This window comes from Saccostrea echinata, unplaced genomic scaffold (genome assembly GCF_033153115.1).
Source record: "Saccostrea echinata isolate AGI-Se365-2 ecotype Australia unplaced genomic scaffold, CSIRO_AGI_Sech_v1 ptg000054l, whole genome shotgun sequence".
NCBI classification, from domain to species: Eukaryota; Metazoa; Mollusca; class Bivalvia; order Ostreida; family Ostreidae; genus Saccostrea; species Saccostrea echinata.
Genome location: NW_026889803.1, coordinates 52,246,108 through 52,265,000, shown reverse-complemented (window position 1 = coordinate 52,265,000; position 18,893 = coordinate 52,246,108). Strand labels below are relative to the sequence as shown.

Below are 18,893 nucleotides of genomic sequence, written 5' to 3'. Positions count from 1 at the left end.
AATTTGTTTTAACAAATTAGTAATTTGTTTTAACAAATTGATAATTTGTTACAACAAATTAGTAATCTGTTATAACAAATTAGTAATCTGTTATAACAAATTAGTAATCTGTTATAACAAATTAGTAATTTGTTTTAACAAATTAGTAATTTGTTTTAACAAATTGATAATTTGTTATAACAAATTAGTAATCTGTTATAACAAATTAGTAATCTGTTATAACAAATTAGTAATCTGTTATAACAAATTAGTAATTTGTTAAAACAAATTAATAAAAGATACTGCTGCGGCCCTAATACGCTTCCGTATTTGCAGGCTGTACCAAAATACAATGATCATTAATTTTAATGAATGTTAAGACTTTCTTGGTGCTTTGTTAAAATAATTTGTTTGTTAATAGATATAGAATTCTTTCCTCATACAAGTACATGTGAATACATGTAGTCCTTTTATAGAATACATTGTAGATGCAGTACTTATATACTTGTACCATTATAAATGTAGACTCAGTAATTTTATATCACCCTTGTCATTGAATACTTCAGAGTTGATGGAGGTGAATTATTTGATAAGGTTGTCAGTATTGGCCAGTATGATGAACCAACAGCTAAACTCGTATTCTACCAGATGGTGTGTGCTGTCAAGGTAAACAAAGAGGGATAAATATTTATTGATGTACATATTTAGTAGGATGTCAATGATATCACTTATGATCTCCATGTTGCAATATTTATTACCTCCCCTTTGACAAAGTGAGACATTTGCCTTTACCTTGAATTTTGTTCTTGTTCTTTGAAAGACCATTAGACCTTCATTGACATTGACCATTAGACCTCCATCTTGTCACTTTTTTGGAGAAGAAAGTCTGTTTTTATCTGTTTTCATCAGTTTATGATATTTAGGATGTGGATATTTCATCCTTAAACAATGATTCCTGATCCACTATATCCGTGACCTTTGACTTCAAAGCCATTCCATCGAGTTTTTGTGTATGTGCAGTATGACATCAATGACTTGGATCTTTAAATTTGATTACAAGTGGGTATATATGATTTAGTGTACAATAATAACTTTTGTAATTCTCTGTGTTTCAGTATCTTCATGATGAAGGAATTACCCACAGAGACTTAAAGGTACTAAGTTAATCAAGAACAGACATTTCTTTTCTTAGTGAACATTAATTTATCAATTATCAATTAACCACACATTTGACTAATCCATTTTTCTTTTATTAGCCAGAGAACATTTTATTGGCAACTGAAGAGAATGAAACATTAATCAAAGTAAGTGAATCATTTAAATAAAAGATGTTCATATAGATGTTTGAATATACATGTAGGAAGTGCAAGAATACTCACAATTATTTGAGGAGAAGAAAGTAGATGAAAGAACATGCACACATTTTTGTTGGGGGGGGGGGGGGGGGGGGATTGTACCATAAATTAGTAAAGTGGACAGTGATATTAATAATGGATAAATTAATGGATTGAAATACCATGATTGTCATTGATGTACATTGTAAGCTTAGGAGATTTCTTATTATTTTGCATTAATTATAATTGGAAATATATTTAGGTCATCTGATTAGGAGACCCTATTACTTCCTGAACCCATTCTATGAGCAAAGGGAATGAATCATGAATTTCACAGTCTTGCCCCCTTAGATTCAGTGGGTGGTGCAAAACCAAACAAATTTAATGCAATCTAAAAAAAATTCCTTTATAAAGCAAGCAAAGTATTTTTGTTATTCATATAATAAACCCCCTGTCAAAATTCTGAAATTCATGACCCTAGGTCAAGGGATCTGTCTCTTGTTTAATACAAAGTAAGAAGTATGATTTATTTAAAATGCATATAAATTTTACATGTATTTTTTTCCACAATTTCCTTTACTTGTGGATATCAAATAGTCATATTGGTTGCTTGATTTCCAAGAGCTGCAGGTCCTCTTACAATAATGTGTAATTCATAACCCCGAAGTCCAGAGGTCATGCTCCAGGGGATCAAGTATTGAAAATGTTTTACATTTGTGACTTTGAAATTTTCTCAATCACTCTCAAAAATGACCAGTTAGCCCTCTTCCACAAAAATGACCAGTTAGCCCTCTTCCATAATTATTGTGTGCAGGGTTCAGACCCCAGGGTAGAGGTAATACATGTACACATATAACTTAGAGATATCCTGATGATTGAGATATTCAGTTTGAGAGATGAATTAATGATAAGATCAGATTAACTTCCTCTGGCATATCCCTGGTTTTTGATGTATGGATATTTAAGATGTCTAAGTTCAGCTCTGAAGGCACTGATGAAAGGTTATTGAGACAGGATCAAGTCATGTGGAGGAAAAGTCAGAAATTCCTATTTGTGTTATATTTGTTCTTTCATAACAGAGAGACAGAAGAAGGTTATTGTTTACAAAAAGTAAAATTTGCATTGCTTATGTAACAGCAGCTTAGGGGCTAGTGTATGATAATAAAGTGTCTTGTGTTTAGAGAGTATGTAGAATGGAGAAACATTCATGAAACTCAGGGGGCATAGAGGCCCATTAACCACTTCTTATTAATTGAGTAGATTTCAGTATGATTTTATGAAAAATCAACTTTGCTTGTATAGCACTAAAGTCTTTGTTAACAGGTGACAGATTTTGGTTTGTCCAAGTTCGTGGATGCTGGTACCATGATGAAAACGTTCTGTGGAACTCCATCTTATCTGGCCCCAGAGATTCTACTGACTGCTGGGATGGGGTCATACACAAAGGCCATTGACTGCTGGAGTCTGGGAGTCATCTTATACATCTGGTAATATACTCCATATGAAACGTGTGTTACATTCCTAGACCTGCATCTATTGCATTGTTTTACACATTGTCAAGTAGATTTTTAATGAATCTTGTTCCTACATCAAAATCTTATGTACATGTATATGAACAAAGCCAATGTGCCTCTCCATGCTAATGCATCCATTCAACAAAACATTTTGACTGTAGATAAACATTCATATTTATATTCTTCCTCTTTGGATGATGGTACACATGTACATGTATAAATAACAGTATTGTTTAAAAATATAATTGCATTGTTTCAAAAATTCTGGTATGACATCATATCAGATTAATTCACAGAATTAAGATTTAATCCCTGATAATTCAGTCACCTACATGTATATCAAAAGTTCTTACAGAATATTAAAATGTCATATATTCATATACGTGTAAGTGTATCAACTATCAAGTTAACATTTTATAAATACATCCAAGGGAACAAAGAGCATTTAACTAAGTTTAGTTGATACTTTTGGGGTGTTGGAATTTAAGGATGTTTACGGTATATATGTACATGCATAACATAGTTATTGTATATTTTTATTCTTTCACATTAAAAAAAAAATTCAAATTTTTAAGATAACAATGCAGTAGTCCAACAATAAGCTAGAATAAAAGTAATGCTTTTTTTTTCCGGATTTTTCATGAATAAGGGAGATAAAAATAAAAATTTCATCTAGCCTAAGGATAGAACTATATACATGTAAATCTTTTTGAAAAACACTACATTTTTATCCCTGATACAAGTTAAACTTGTATGTAGATGTATTTCAATCAGATATATTCATTATGTGTCTGGGTTTTTTTTTCCAGTTTAGCAGGGTATCCCCCCTTTTCAGATGAACGGGAGGACATGAGTCTAGATAAGCAGATCAAAGGAGGTCACTACTCCTTCCCAAAGGAATTCTGGAGTGGAATATCTGAATCAGGTATTCAATATGATGTCAGAAAGGTTAAAAATGTTGAATTACTCTAGCTGCTCTTTCAGCTGAAATTTGCTATTCATTTAACACATTGATTTAATTTGATTGTCATTGGTATAAGGGGAGTGCATAAACACCCATATAAAATACCCATGTTTTTGCCTATAATTTTTACAGCATCAACAAAAATTTTTGAAATTTTTGAAAAAAATATTCTCTCTTTGAATATGGTTTTTGCTACTAAAATTTATGTTATAAACTACATGTACATGTACATTTGTACATTGTACATGTGTAAATATCCATTTTTACATTATTTATTTCCTTTATATTATGACTAACAATGTTTAATACCGGGTAATATAAATCGTCACAATTATTTTATTTATTAATACATGGACTGTGTATGTTTGATTCCTCAGCCATAGACGTCATTAAGAAGCTGCTGACAGTGGATCCAAGAAAGCGAGCCACACTAGAGGAAGTTGTTAATCATCCCTGGTTCAAGGTATTGAATGTGAGACAGTAAAGGGGAATAAAACTGGTACACATGCACTTCTGAGATAATTGCTGTAAGGCACAGAGATTTCATTTTCACAAGGTTACACAGTCATTTCTGGTCAAGGTCCTCCTGATGTACTCATAGGTGTGATCAGAATTTTATCATTTACATGCACATGTATTAGACTGAAGAAGAGAAACTTTGATGTACAGAATAAACCATTACGCTGTTTAAGTATCAAGTCAGATCCTTGCATTCATGAGAAAAACACTGCCCTATTATTGACATTTTTCAGAATTTTTAATCACTACACAAGAGGACCAAGATTTACTTTCTGAATGTAACTTTCTTAGCAGTGCAGCACAGGCAAGTTCTCTATCATGTTTTCATGAGATAAATTCTGAATTACAGGATGAGGCTATGAAGAAGAAAGCCAACTTATTGATGTACCCAGAATCAGGGGGCATGGCACCTCCTTTGTCCAGGGTTAGTACTGATAGAGCTTATTATTCCATATTCTTCATTACTACCGGGTAATCAAACTTTTAAACCACCACTCCATTAAATCATACGAAAATTTACATAAGGTTTCATTTGGTAATACTTAATCTTTTAGTAAGAAAATATTAGAATCACTTGAATACAAATCTTGAGCAATGGCATGTGAAGTCTGGTTTCCAGTAAAAATCTGTAAAATCAAGCTCTAGAAAAAAATATCGATAAGATATACCCTGATAAATGTGTATCATTAAAATGGCAAATTAGAAGTTTTGAAGAGTGTATATGGAATCTGCATTGTTTTCTGATTTTCATCCAATATGTAGTATCTCACCAAATCATTTTTGATTGAAAGGTTTTATTTATTTTAATTGTTTTACCCATTTTTAGCTTTTCTGAGCCAAAGGCTAAGAGCTAATGCCATGCCATTTGTGCGGTGTGATGTGTGCATCATCTTTTTGGAATCCCTTGGCCATTTTTTTTCATATTTGTCACAGACTATCCTCGGTCAAAGAGCTTTCATTTGTACTAAAAATAGAGATGTGACACTTAAACAGAGGTAGACAGTTTGGGACTTAAAAACTTCTGTTCAGATGATGCAACTTAGGACATGTCATATTGACTCAAAGTAGCCACGGTGACCTACTTTTTGAATTTTGCAGGTATTCATTTTCAAATTGATTTTGATGCATATCTTGAACACTTTAAAGCCTTTGATTATCAAAACTTTTCAGTTTATGCATCATGAGATCATGAAATGTGTCAATCAAAAAGTAGGTCACCATGACCTACTTTCTGAATTTTATGGCTTCGCATTTTCAAAACATTTTAGTTCATTATTTTGGATACTAAAAGGTTTAAAATCATTAAATATTTGTCAGGTGATGCATCTTGGGGTCTTAAAACATATTTATGAAAAAGTAGGTCAAAGTAACCTCCTTCTTGAATTTTGCAGGTATTCATTTTCAAATTGTTTTAGAAGCATATTTGGGATACTGTGAAGCTAAGAATCATCAAACTTTGGCAGTTGATGCATCCTAAGGCATCAAAGTATATCAGCCAAAAGTAGGTCATAGTGTCCTACTTTTGGAATTTCATGGCTGAATTAAAATATTTTAGATAATAAGTTGCTTAGAATCATCAAAATTTGCAGAACAGTTAAGGCTACAAAAATGAGGCAGAGCCTAATTTGTATGGGAAATATACCTACTTTTAGAATTTCAAGGCCATATCTAAATATTTGGAATAATAAGAGGCTTAGAATCATCAAACTTTGTCAGTTGATGCATCTTCAGTTCTCAAGAGTTTGTTACCAAAAAAGTAGGTGACATTGATGTACTTTTGGAATTCTAAGGCTTTATCTAAATATTTAGGATACTAAGAGGTTTAAAATCGAAGTGATAAGGTTGTACAATTTATTAGAAGAGTAATTCTAGGCCCGTTGACCTCGTTCATGATTTTGTCCTCCAGTTGCATTGTGCCACATCAACTGTATATACCCCACTGAATGAATAAGTGTTTTAATTAAAAGCAAAGGCAATGTACAGGCTTTACATGTAATTATTGGTACAGTCATTTATAACATGTATCATACTTCATTAATTTAAATACCATAGACATACTTCCCCACATGGCATTAATTTACGCTATGTACATAGTTACATATTTTCCACAGAAATTTGTCACTGCATATTTAAAGTGGATTGAATACATAAAACGACAATCTAAGAAATCTGAATAATTTTTTTAAGCACAGGATTAAACAGAAAATGTAATTCCACAGAAATATGATCTGTGGAAAAAAGTACTTTTTCACTAACTGAATTATTTAGAAATCTTTTTCGATTTGTAATTGTATAAAGTGCGTATATATTTACATCATGTTAAAAACATATCAAGTGACATCTATCTACAAGAAAAAATGGGCTCAAATGTTTAGTTAAAAAATCCTATTGGTTTGTGGTTGTCATTGCCATTTGTTAATTGAATAAGCATTAATAGTGATGCTTTCGCCAAATTTTGAGTTTTACTTGTAATTTCCCTTCACAGCCTGGGAAGAAGCGGTCACTGGAACAAAATGATGAATCACCGGCTGCCAAAAGACAGACATCTGTAGACACCAACTCAACCTCCTCCCCACCGAGCACACCATGATGGAGATATAACACACCAAGGAGGAGGCATAATCTGTTAATATTGAAACTGTGTGTTTGTAGATTAGTCAACACTGGTAAACAGGTTGTATGGCTATCAGAGTGAATGACATGAGAGGACCAATGTAAAGACACATGTACATGTATATCATTTTTGTGTATTTGTTACTTGTGATATAGAATGCAATTGTATTTGTACATAATGTATGAGTTGTTTTTTATGTTGATGAAGACTGATGCAAGCACTGTAGTGGTTGAACTTTGGTTTACCTACTGTGTAGAAGTGTGTTTTACTGTATTTGTATGACTTTATTTTGAATTGTAGACCAATGAAACATCTGTTTAGCTTACCTTGGTTTATCAAGCAATATTTTAAAAAAATCAAAATAAAATCAAAAACATTAGGGTTTGTAACCTTGACTGAAATCTTTGCCATAATTAGTATGGGTAAAATTATTAGTCATGATAAAAATTTGTCATCACCACTGGAATTTTTGTCTCCAAACGCACACAGCTATGGCCCAGTATCAAAATGCTGTTGCCGTGTAGTATTATTGTGTCTTTCTATCTATGAAACACAATAATTAATTACACTACACTTTAAAACTGATGTTTTGTATTTATTACAAAGATAGAGAATGGTTAGATGAACACACCATATACACTGCACCTTACAGGAGAAGGTCAAGCTAATCTATGTCTGTAAACATTTTATTTTTTGTCATGATTTACTTCTTTTAAAGCAAATAACATCATATCTAATACACTAAACAGAGGATGGGTAAAAAGAGCATCTATCAATTTTGAGGTCACTCTGTCATGGTCAAAATATCCACCATATCCATTATCTGAGATACCTTTCAGAACTCTTGAGTGACTCAATTATTCCAGTTTTTCTCACCCCGTGACTGCATATAAGTGAAATTAGGTAATGGTCAGTTGCAGGTCAAGGTAAAATGGTTCAAATAATTGTTACACACTGAATCTAGAAACTTCAACTTAAAAAAAAGAATCCATTTTCAGAATCAACACAGAGAGAGGATAGTTATGAAAGACATTTCTGAAGAGTTCATTCAATCAAAGGGTTAGATCAAATGTACATTGTACATAAACTGATGCAAGCATGCTACAGGAACCTGTGTAACTTGTCATTTTTTCTGGTTTGTTTACTATTCTAAAATGCATTAGATGTGTATTTAGATATTGCAGTTCTTTGTATTCTTGGTCCATTTCATGATGGAGTCTTCAGATTTTACATTTGGTAGAAAAATACAAGGTCAACAATAAGAGTAGTATCCCTTGGAAACTGTACAGTGTAATCGTTTCCTTATTTGAATATGTGTTTATGTATACACATGTATCACTGCCCAGAGCTATTACTTACAGAGCTTGTTTTATGGCGTACTGAATGTGAATAAAATGTATCCAGTGCATTAATTCTACACTTTACACTTTTACTATACATGTCCATTTGATAAGTTCATCTGATTGCATTTTGAACAAGCTTTTTTTTCACAAGATTTTGTGTTTTATTTTTAGAAGCATCTGGTTGTACAAAATATTGGTAATAGTTTTATAGATTTATTTGTTTATTAAGATAAATACAATTTTTTATCACTTCATGAATGTATTTGTTTTCTTTTCTTCTCATTGTGCCACAAAGATGACTCCTTGCATGTTTTAAAAGCCCTATGTACAGTTTAGATCTTCTGCTGTTCTCCCAGTGTTGGGCTTTATGATATAAACCGTCTTTTGGTGAGATACATACTACATGTAGTCAGAAAACCTTGTGAAGATGGTCAACTTCTGCAATCTTCAACATATTAGAAATTTATATAAATGAAGATTTAACCAGTTCATCTTAATACATTTATGTATTGTTATGAAACATATGCAAAATTTTTGCATGCAACAAAATGAAACTTTTTTTTTTTTGATAAACTGATCATGCTTAGCACTTTTGCTGTGGAATAAATGTCATACTGCAAAAAATGTACATAGAAATAAATAACAGATCATGTAGTAAAGTTCATAGGTCATTTCCGTCCCTTCTTTCTGAGTGATTGACCAGTTCCAGAAAACGCTTCAAATGATTTTTCATCCTAGAAAGAAAACCATAAAAATATTGTATCAAGATCAATTAACATAATGGTGAATCCACAAATTTTTCAGTTTGATTTTGCAAACATGCCCTAAACGGTTCCAAAACCTTATTTTTCAGGTTGATAACAAAAGTGAAACAGAATTTTAGTTTCAGTGTTATAAACCTCTTCATACTGACCTCTGTAACTTCACTATTGGTCTGTCTCTGAGTTCTTATGAACTTAATGGTTCCTTTCTTGTAGCCATAGTCTGGAATTCCTCTACAAAATGTCCAAAAGCATTATCAGGAAGCTTATTCTTCTAATTAGAATACAACACAAAAGACCAAAATCCTGTGATTAAATCTTAAAAACATACTGTACATTAAAAAATGTGAATCACTCAAGAATATTGCATCCCTTTGTTCCATTAAGCAAACATTCATCCTAAACATTTCGATTAATATATCTTCGTTGGTTGTGAAGGTAGGAACAAGGAAATTATGACCTGCTTTAATCACTCATCCCCTTAACAGGACTGTAGAGTATATAAACACATAGGTGATCAAAGATTACTAAGCTCACCTCGAGGAATGTTATCTATGAGTAAGGCAAATCTCACATCATATTTTTTTCCTAGTTAGTGAACATCCCAAGATCAATATCCATCAATATCAGATCCAGAATCCAAAGCAAGTCTGGAAGTGTCCATCCCTAGATACATCATCATCCATGCTAATTTGGTTAAAATATGGCTAAAATTCACAGTCACTCGTGGAAAATCTAGGTCAGATCCAGAATCCGAAGCAGGTTAGTTAGTGTACATCCCTAGATGCATCATCCATGCAAGTTTGGACCAGGTAAGTCTTGTAGTTCCTTGGGAATGGACCTGCTCCATAAACTTTAGTCTGGTCACTCATCTGAAAAATCTAGGTAAGATCCAGCATCTGAAGCAAGTGTGTATCCCCAGATGTATCATCCATGCAAATTTAGTCCAGGTAAGGCTTATAGTTACTTGGTAATGGACCTTTTAACCTGGTTACTCATCAGGGAAGTCTAGGTCAGATCCAGCTACGGAAACAAGTGTGGTAGTGTCCATCCCAAGATGCATCATCCATGCAAGTTTGTCCAGGTAGTGCTTTAAGTTAAGTATCTGCTCCAAAAACTTTAAACTGGTCACTCATCTGGAAAATCTAGGTCAGATCCAGCATCTGAAGCAAGTGTGGTAGTGTCCATCCTTAGATGTATCAACCATGCAAGTTTGGTCCAGGTAAGGCTTATAATTACTTGGGAATAGACCTGCTCCAAAAACTTTAACCTGGTCACTCATCTGGAAAATCTAGGTCAGATCCAGCATCGGAAGCAAGTGTGGTAGTGTCCATCCCTAGATGCATCACCCATGCAAGTTTGGTCCAGGTAGGGCTTAAAGTTCCTTGGGAATGGACCTGCTCCAAAAACTTTAACCTGGTCACTCATCTAGAAAATCTAGGTCAGATCCAGCATCCGAAGCAAGTGTGGTAGTGTCCATCCCTAGATGCATCATCCATGCAAGTTTGGTCCAGGTAGGGTTTATAGTTACTTGAGAATGGACTTGCTCCTTAAACTTTAACCGTGACGCCGACGCCAATGCTTGGGGTATAGCATAAGCTTATCTCGACTTCATTGAGGTGAGCTAATAAAATGATTGATATATATATACTTGTACATGTAATTAAAGGAGACAAACCTCTTTTGGACTGCAGCAGTAGTTTCTATTGGAGATGGCTCTGTGCCTTTCTTTTTCCCATCTAGTCTGTTTCCAGCACCACTGAAAACCTATTATTAAATAGAGATTAAATAAAATTCAGCAGATTTCAGAAGAGACATCCATGGTGAAAAATATCTAAAATTGAATTTCAATGAGGTAATTCTTACTTTGAATGAGGAATCTTCAACATCCACATGATCCTGTTTAGGAAAGTTTAAAGAAAATTAAGATTATGTAAAAATAGATGTAAATGTAATGAATATATTAATAAGACAGCTTACAAAAATGCTAGGTTAAATTTAGAAACTTAGTTAACACAGGTACATTATGTGCTGCAATATAATGAACACAACTTATGAAATATAATTACCACTTCAGCTGACGCCATTTCTTCCTCTCCTTGTGTTTTCTTCCAGGACTCTGGTTCTTTGTATCCCACAGGTGGAGCAAAGTCAACCTACACGTACAGTTCACATTTATGAGTACATGTATTAAATGTCTCTAAATTTAGTGAAATGATCTTTACTTATTTTATCTATTGTGTACCAAGGACCCCTATTCACAATAACTATTGATCATCCTCAAATTCATTCAAAACAGTATCAAATGTCACCACTACCTCAGCAATGAGAAACAAGGATTCCCAGTCTAAGGTCCTTAGTCTAACACTGCACAACAAGTATCTACGGTCCTCAGTTACAAATTCAGCACAATGAGATTTTTGGTTCTCTGTCTAACTCAGCACAGTGAGCATTTAGGTCATAAGTCTTAATCAACACAGTGAGTACCTTAAGTCCTCCATCAAACCAAGTACATTGAGCATCCAAAGTCCTCAGTCTAACTTAGCACAGCAAGAATCTAAGGTCTTAAGTTTAACTATGCATGGTGAGCATATAAAGTCCTCAGTCTATCTCAGTACATTAAGAATCCAAAGTCCTCAGCACAGTGAGTATCTAAGGTCCTCAATCTAACTCAGCACAATTGATTACAGAATATAAGGTCCTCAGTCTAACATTGTACAATGAGTTTCTCAGTCTAACTCATCACAGTGAGTATCTAAGATCCTCAGTCTAACTCAGCACATTGATTATATAAGGTCCTCAGTCTAACATTGTACAATGAGTTTCTCAGTCTAACTCATCACAGTGAGTATCTTAAGATCCTCAGTCTAACTCAGCACATTGATTATATAAGGTCCTCAGTCTAACATTGTACAATGAGTATCTAAGGTTCTCAGGCTAACTCAGCACAGTGAGTATCCAAGTTCCTCAGACTAACTCGGCACATTGTGTATTTAAGGTCCTAGCTCAGTTACAAATTCAGCAAATGAGTATCTAAGTACTTGGTCAGCATAAGAAGAATCAAATTTCTTAAAAATTAACTCAACAGAACTAGTAGACAATGTCCCCATAGCATATCACTATCAGTATACATTAACTCTGCACAACGAATTACAAAAGTTCTCTTTGATAATACCAGGTATTACAACAGTACTTTTAAAATCACCAAACTTAAGTGAGTTACTTGCACCTCTACACGTATGTGTGTAATCAACAAACATAAGTCAAAATAAATCTCTCCTGACTGTTATCTGATGATAGATAGAAAATGCTGGGTTCTTACATTCATATCACACTCAATAATAGATACTGCCCTGTCTGGTTTGGTCTCCAGCACCAACAAATCATAATTCTGTAAACAGAAATTATAGCATTAATAAAAACATTTTCTCCATAAATACATTACCAGTGTTTCATTACGACATATTATTATCCTTCACCATGTTCACAATAATAAAGTCACTCTTATTGGATGAGGAGACAATTCATGGTGTCTCCCTCACACATGGGGTAGACAACTGTGTTGTCTCTCTTCAGATGACAATAAATTAGCACTAGTGAGTGTGCAGGGTGACAACTGTGTTGTCCCCCTTTAGACGAAAAAAATGTTGTGAGATAACTTTGATATAATTAATAATTATATATTCGGGGACATATTTTGAAAGGATGGAATCAGAGCGGTGGCCTGGTGGATAAGAGAACAAGAGGTTAACCTGTAATTTGATACTTTTATTAAATTAATATTCTTTGGGATAATAAAACTATTATGGACTGTTTAGTAGGGAGACATCACAATTATTGGGTTTGAGTGGGTTGTCACTTCCCGGTACAAACGTCCTCGGGTGACAACCCTATTCAGACCTGATAATTTGTGATGTCTCCCTACTAAGTAGTCCATCATTGTATTATTAATATAAGCTTGCAAATTTTTATAGGATGAATACATACCCTTTCATTGTATTTTATAGAAATTATATCATCTGTTGTCAAGCAGGCAAAACTCCGAAGCATATTTTCCAATCTAAACAATGCTAAGGAATTTATGTAAAAACAACTTGTATTGAAAAAAATAGTTTGGCAAGTTCTCCATCAACAGCAAAAACACCAAAAGTTTTTATAATTATGTTTAAATATAGCAGACATCTTATATTCAAAAGATACACAGCTTTAGGGTTAGTGATGTCAAGAAAGTCCACAGATTGTGGCTGAAATCTGGCGAACGTGGCAACTTTGAGTGATACATTTTCCACCTGAATCAAGTCTCCTTCTGTTAATAACAAGTTTGTCATCATCTGAAAGACAAAATTGATGAATATTATTGAAGTTTGACAGTATTCAGACAAAATTTTGAAATACAGTTGAAATACAGTTGTAAAAACAACTACAATATAGAATGGCTCTTGGTGTATGCAAAAAACAAATACATTTTCATAAAATGGACAGCAGGAAGAAATTGTAAGTGTAAATCTGCATGCACAGCATTTTTTGCAACAAAGCCTACAATATGTTGCAAGAGAATATTTTGCTTACAAAGTTCTATATTTTGAATCATTTTTGTGTGTTATAACAAATATTAAGTAAAGGATGTACATCTACCCTTAATGGTCAATCATCTCAGTTTCATGATTTATTGAGCAGTGTGTACATGATAAATCAAACAAATCAATGTACAAAACCAAAGAAAAATTTTCCAATCAATTTTTTGAATATACTCATGCAATTCATCATTTACAAGAAAATATTTTCATTTGTGGTATTTCTGTTACCTTTTGGCTTCACATAACTTGATCATGAGACCAACCAAGTTCATTTCCCAGTAAATGTCAACTTTTTAACCGTGCTATTTATTTTTTTTTTAAATTACTACCCTTGATTTATGCTTAAATTATACATTGTACAGTACTATGAAGAAGAAAAAGAAAATAATTGAAAATGAATCAAATACACTAGTAAAAGGTCTTCTGCAGGAAGAATACATGTATATCTTCAAAATTGTTCATTAAAGGACTAAGAGAATGCCTTTTTTTTATACAAACCCAGTAAGGAATGTAAATTCTTCCCTCATCAGCTACAAACTCTAGTACACCACAGTGAGTTTCTCGGTTCTTTTTCTTGTTGGTCAGCTTAAACAGCATTGGATACTGAATGTGTAATCGAGCTGCAAGTGAATTAATAATTGTTAAAGTTAACAACTAATTAAGTATCATTTCAGAAGGTAGTTATGTATGCACTGAATGAAAGTTTTATTGATTCATACATGTAAATCTATACAATGAAATTATTTCATAGCCCCCCCCCCCCCCCCCATAACTTATAAAAAGAAGTGTATGATTTGCTCCGTACTACGGAAGCCGGTAGGTGCCAGGTAGAAAAATATTTTATCTGGCAGCCGCTAAATAAGTTTCTGGGGGCCACCAAAAAACTTTCTTGCGGCCGCCAGATAAATATTTGGCTGCCGCCAGATAACTTTATGGCGGCTGCAAGATAACTTATCTGGCGGCCGCCACATAATTTCTGGCAGTCACCAGATAACTTTCTGGTGGCCGCTAGATAAGTTATCTGGCGGCCGCCAGTTATTTATGTGGCGGACGCCAGATAAAATATTCTTTCTACCTGGCACCAACCAGCTTCCGTACCAATCAATATCATCTTTTACTTTATTTCATAAAATTGTTTTACATTTGAATACTGGGACTACGAAACACAAGCTAATTTGGTGAGATTTTGAGACAGTCTGCCATATACATGATATATGAAGCTCAGAAACACCTTAATCATTATTGAAATTAATTCCAATAGTCAACAGGAATGAGCATTACTTTCTGGTAATTATTTTAAAGCAAAAAGTTTATTTTACGAGCACAGTGAGTTGACTCTTAATCTTAAGAATTATTGAAGATAGCACTGTTCATTAAAGAAATGGTACATAATCTATATTATAGAATACTTACTTAGTTGATCTAGTGCTGATGGAGGCATGATTACTGAAAATGTAAAAAACTTAATTTTATAAATTCATATTTGTGAAAAAGTAAATTAACAGCAGCAAAAACATTATGGTTGTAGAATATTGTAATTAAACAAAAGGACATTACAAAACAGATTAGGCCAAATAAAAATATGTGTGTGTTTCCAGTAACATGCCAAAAAAAAAATTAGGGTAGGTAGGTGATAACTTTTTAAACTTACTTTTTATTTTGACACCATCAGTTAGTTATTCAATACACTGTTTTTTGTCATATATACAAACACATACAGTGATAACATACACAACAAAACAATACTCCTTAAAACACTTGAATAGACACATATTTACAGTGTCTGAGACATGCATTTTATTACCAGAACTATGAGAAAACTGTACTAGTGAACAAAAGTACAGTTCAAAATCTGGATTTGGAACAAAAAGCAATAGGGTCAGTGGGTAAAAATTAAGGTCGGTTGGGTTACCAGAAACACACACATCTTTTTTTAGCCTTAAGCATAGCACTGTGCCCTGTATGATCAATGTTATTTCTCTACATCACAAGAAAACAGAAGTAAATCCAGGGTATCAAATATCTGGGTGGAGAGATGGAAGGGGCAGTAAATATTTGTTGGAAAAAAATCATAACCCCTCTAACCCCAATTTCATCAAAAATTGGAGTAGCCCAATTTAGATGGAAAGTATTGGGTAACATTTGACATTAAATTTTTTTTCTGTTTTTGAGATACAAACTTTTTCCTCCTCGTTCCACATCATCTCTTTCTCCAAGCATGGTGACAGAATAACATCGGTATGTCTGGTTAAAACTCCTTCCCATCTCTGGGAACATCTGACCAAAACCAAACTGCAACACACATATTAAACTGAATATACACAATTTCCACATTATTAGTTCCATGTCCAAACACTATAATATTATCTCCTACATACACTCACTGAAAATAACAAACTCTATATATAAGAAGTCAACTTCTAAAAATCAGCCATACGTGTACAAAAAAGTTGTTCACTGATATTTCCACTAAAAGTTGCTAAATAGGTTCTGAAAGAGTATTTCGATAATCATGGGCATGTGTTTCTGTTCTTAATACTTGAAATATCTTGCTCCCTTAGGAGCAATCAAAAATTGCACTAGTGGCCATGTTTCAGGCCCCTGTGCGGGGTATTGGGTATAGTTTTCAACTAGCAATAACCACGCCTCGGATAAACCTCATTGGCTATGGTACTGCCACTGCGCAAGTATGATGTAAAGCACTACTAGGAAGGACTAAGTAGTATAAGAACTGTAGTGTTGTTGTAGTGTTTACCCAACAAAAATTTAAAAGATTCATTTCAAACAATTCAGAAATTAAATTAAGAAGTTAATTTTATAACATACATATACTTCAGTTTGAATTTTAATATTACAGACCAGTATCACTTACTTTCATAATAGATAAATATTTTTTTCCAACAAAAAAAATTAATTTGTTTAGTCTGTTCTCAACGTTTATGATACGTGCCTGAGGGAGGTAATCGATCCGAGGTAAACACTGGTAAACGTATAATGCAATTACGCCAAGTAGAAATTTTTTCATCAAGTGCTTGCAAGCTTAACTGCCGAATCAACATTTTTATTTTCTTTGGCATTATACTGATTTATCAAATTTTGCAATCAATTTGAAACATATCGAGAAAAAAAATCAGACAATGATACATATGTTACAAAATATTCATGAACAGCCAGATGTATGGGTGATTAAATACTTGTAGTGTCTACATTACTGGTGATTTGCCTATAAAGCTCAGAATTCCGCTTACCATACTGAAGATTTCTGATAACTAACTTCGCAAATCCTTGTAATCAAGTCATCTACTGAAAAAAGAGAATGACAAACAAAAACAAACAGAAAGTTTACACATGCGTAGTCTTACTTTCTTTTCTAGATTTTCGATATTACGATCCCGATGTTATTACATGTAATACTTATATGTAAAGCATGTTTTCATTGGTTAAGTTTGTTGGATATTGACCAATGGGAAAATTCATTCGGAACTCCTTGTCGAATATTACGCGCCAAAAAATAAAGTTTGAGTTGGTAAACAATGACACAAGATGTTCCTCAAAGATATCAAATCGGGTTTTTATGATGCTGTTAGGCACCAGGTAGGTAGTGATGTATTACGTGAAAAAAAAATATTTTTGATTTTTTAAACTCTTTGTCGTTCAATACGTCAGGAATAATAATATTATTTAGGAATTGATCAACAGTTATTGGCATCTGACATGACATGATATTGCTCGCTCCATGTGTTCTTTTTTAAACTTAAAATTAATATTATACTGTTTATACAAGCAAACTTACTGGCCACTCTTTTATCAAAGAAATACAAGAATATGATGTTGTGATATTAGCAGAGACTCACATTGGATATAATACTCCTGTGCTTATTGAAAAATTTAACTTTTTTATTGTGTGTAGAGATATATCATCAAATGGAAGGTATTACGGGGGTCTGGCAATTTTAAGAAAAAAAGAATTAAAGGATCATATCAAAATATTACCCACTGAATGTAAAGATTATCAGTGGTTAAAATTTGACAAAAAATACTTCCACCTACAATCAGACCTATACTTGTGTGCTTTGTATTTTCCCCCTGCAAACTCATCATACACTAAGCATTTACATTATGACATTCTTGAATTAATTGAAAAAGATCTTTTGAATTACAAAGAAAAAGGCGATATCATGATATGTGGTGATTTTAATGCTCGAACTGCCACAGAGTTAGATGTTATAACTGACGATACTTCTAAATACCTTCCTTTGTTTGATTCATATAAGATAGATAATACCACCAGGGTAAGGCAGAATCATGATACTGTATTAGATGCAAGAGGGAGGGATTTGCTTGAATTCTGTATAGAGAATCAATTGCACATTATGAATGGAAGGTGCATGGGAGATATTTTTGGACATTATACATGTTTCAATCCTTTAGGTCAGAGTACAGTAGACTATTTACTAGCATCTGAGAAAATTACAAATCAAATACTGTATTTTAAAGTGTCTGACTTCATCCTCATCCTATCAGACTGTCATTGTAAGATATCATGGGAAATATTAGCTAAATTTCAACACTCATTTCCTCCAAGATCAGAAGAAGTAATGCATAAAGCCCCCATCAATTATACCTGGACAGAAGAGTCTGATATAAAATTTCAAGAAGTTCTCAATTCACCTGAATTTCAAGCAAAAATTAATAACTTCCTAAACAATTCAGACACAAGTACAAAGGATAAAATATCTGGGGTAATTTCTAAATTTGAGAGTATAATTTTATCAGCAGCTGACTTGTCTCTAAAAAAGCCAAAATATAAGGCTAAAAATAACAAAAATAAAAACAAAAAATGGTTTGATGATGACCTTAGTAAAATGCAAGCAAAAGTTGTTGCGGAGGGTAAACTTTATTCTAAATTCCCCAAGGACCCCAAGGACCCAGTCATCAGAGGACATTATTATAAGTTATATAGGGAGTACAACAAACTAAGGAAAACAAAATATAGGAAATTTAGAAATGATATTATCAATAAACTAGACTCTCTACGCATAAATGACCCCAAACAATACTGGAAACTAGTAAACGATTTAAGGGCAGAAAAAGTAGACCCCGCTAACAATCCAGTTGAACCTAATAAATGGATAAATCATTTTAAATCTTTACATACTACATTTGATAAAAATTTTGAAAATAGATTTAAAAAATTAGACTCTTTACGAATAGAAAAACTTGAATCATACAACATCTTTAATAAGCTAGACAACAGAATAACTGTAAAAGAAATTTCATCGGCTATT

General features: G+C 33.2%; 3 protein-coding genes and 1 non-coding gene across 4 annotated transcripts in view; 2 read left to right on the top strand and 2 right to left on the bottom strand.

Moving 5' to 3' along the window:
* The window catches only part of LOC133171555 (serine/threonine-protein kinase Chk2-like), a 13,752-nt gene extending 6,650 nt beyond the window's left edge, over positions 1-7,102 (top strand). The window contains exons 9-16 of the mRNA XM_061306322.1: positions 546-645; positions 1,095-1,133; positions 1,236-1,283; positions 2,637-2,800; positions 3,637-3,752; positions 4,169-4,254; positions 4,660-4,734; positions 6,796-7,102. Of these exons, the coding sequence (XP_061162306.1) occupies positions 546-645; positions 1,095-1,133; positions 1,236-1,283; positions 2,637-2,800; positions 3,637-3,752; positions 4,169-4,254; positions 4,660-4,734; positions 6,796-6,900 (733 nt within the window). The 3' untranslated portion in view covers positions 6,901-7,102. The remainder of the gene's footprint in view (positions 1-545; positions 646-1,094; positions 1,134-1,235; positions 1,284-2,636; positions 2,801-3,636; positions 3,753-4,168; positions 4,255-4,659; positions 4,735-6,795) is intronic.
* A 1,652-nt stretch (positions 7,103-8,754) lies between these two features.
* Positions 8,755-18,893, bottom strand: part of LOC133171558 (sodium-dependent lysophosphatidylcholine symporter 1-A-like) — a 20,736-nt gene continuing 10,597 nt past the window's right edge. Inside the window, exons 14-24 of the mRNA XM_061306324.1 lie at positions 15,786-15,897; positions 15,019-15,051; positions 14,104-14,225; positions 13,229-13,359; positions 13,016-13,088; positions 12,351-12,419; positions 11,098-11,184; positions 10,895-10,927; positions 10,707-10,795; positions 9,181-9,262; positions 8,755-9,001 (exon numbers count right to left, since the gene is read on the bottom strand). Of these exons, the coding sequence (XP_061162308.1) occupies positions 8,936-9,001; positions 9,181-9,262; positions 10,707-10,795; positions 10,895-10,927; positions 11,098-11,184; positions 12,351-12,419; positions 13,016-13,088; positions 13,229-13,359; positions 14,104-14,225; positions 15,019-15,051; positions 15,786-15,897 (897 nt within the window). The 3' untranslated portion in view covers positions 8,755-8,935. The remainder of the gene's footprint in view (positions 9,002-9,180; positions 9,263-10,706; positions 10,796-10,894; positions 10,928-11,097; positions 11,185-12,350; positions 12,420-13,015; positions 13,089-13,228; positions 13,360-14,103; positions 14,226-15,018; positions 15,052-15,785; positions 15,898-18,893) is intronic.
* Positions 16,158-16,296, bottom strand: LOC133172726 (U4 spliceosomal RNA). The gene has a single exon (XR_009718962.1). It is a non-coding gene; the product is annotated as a U4 spliceosomal RNA (small nuclear RNA).
* Positions 17,062-18,893, top strand: part of LOC133171554 (cell division control protein 45 homolog) — a 27,332-nt gene continuing 25,500 nt past the window's right edge. The window contains exon 1 of the mRNA XM_061306321.1: positions 17,062-17,199. Coding sequence (XP_061162305.1) covers positions 17,149-17,199 — 51 coding nt within the window. The 5' untranslated portion in view covers positions 17,062-17,148. The remainder of the gene's footprint in view (positions 17,200-18,893) is intronic.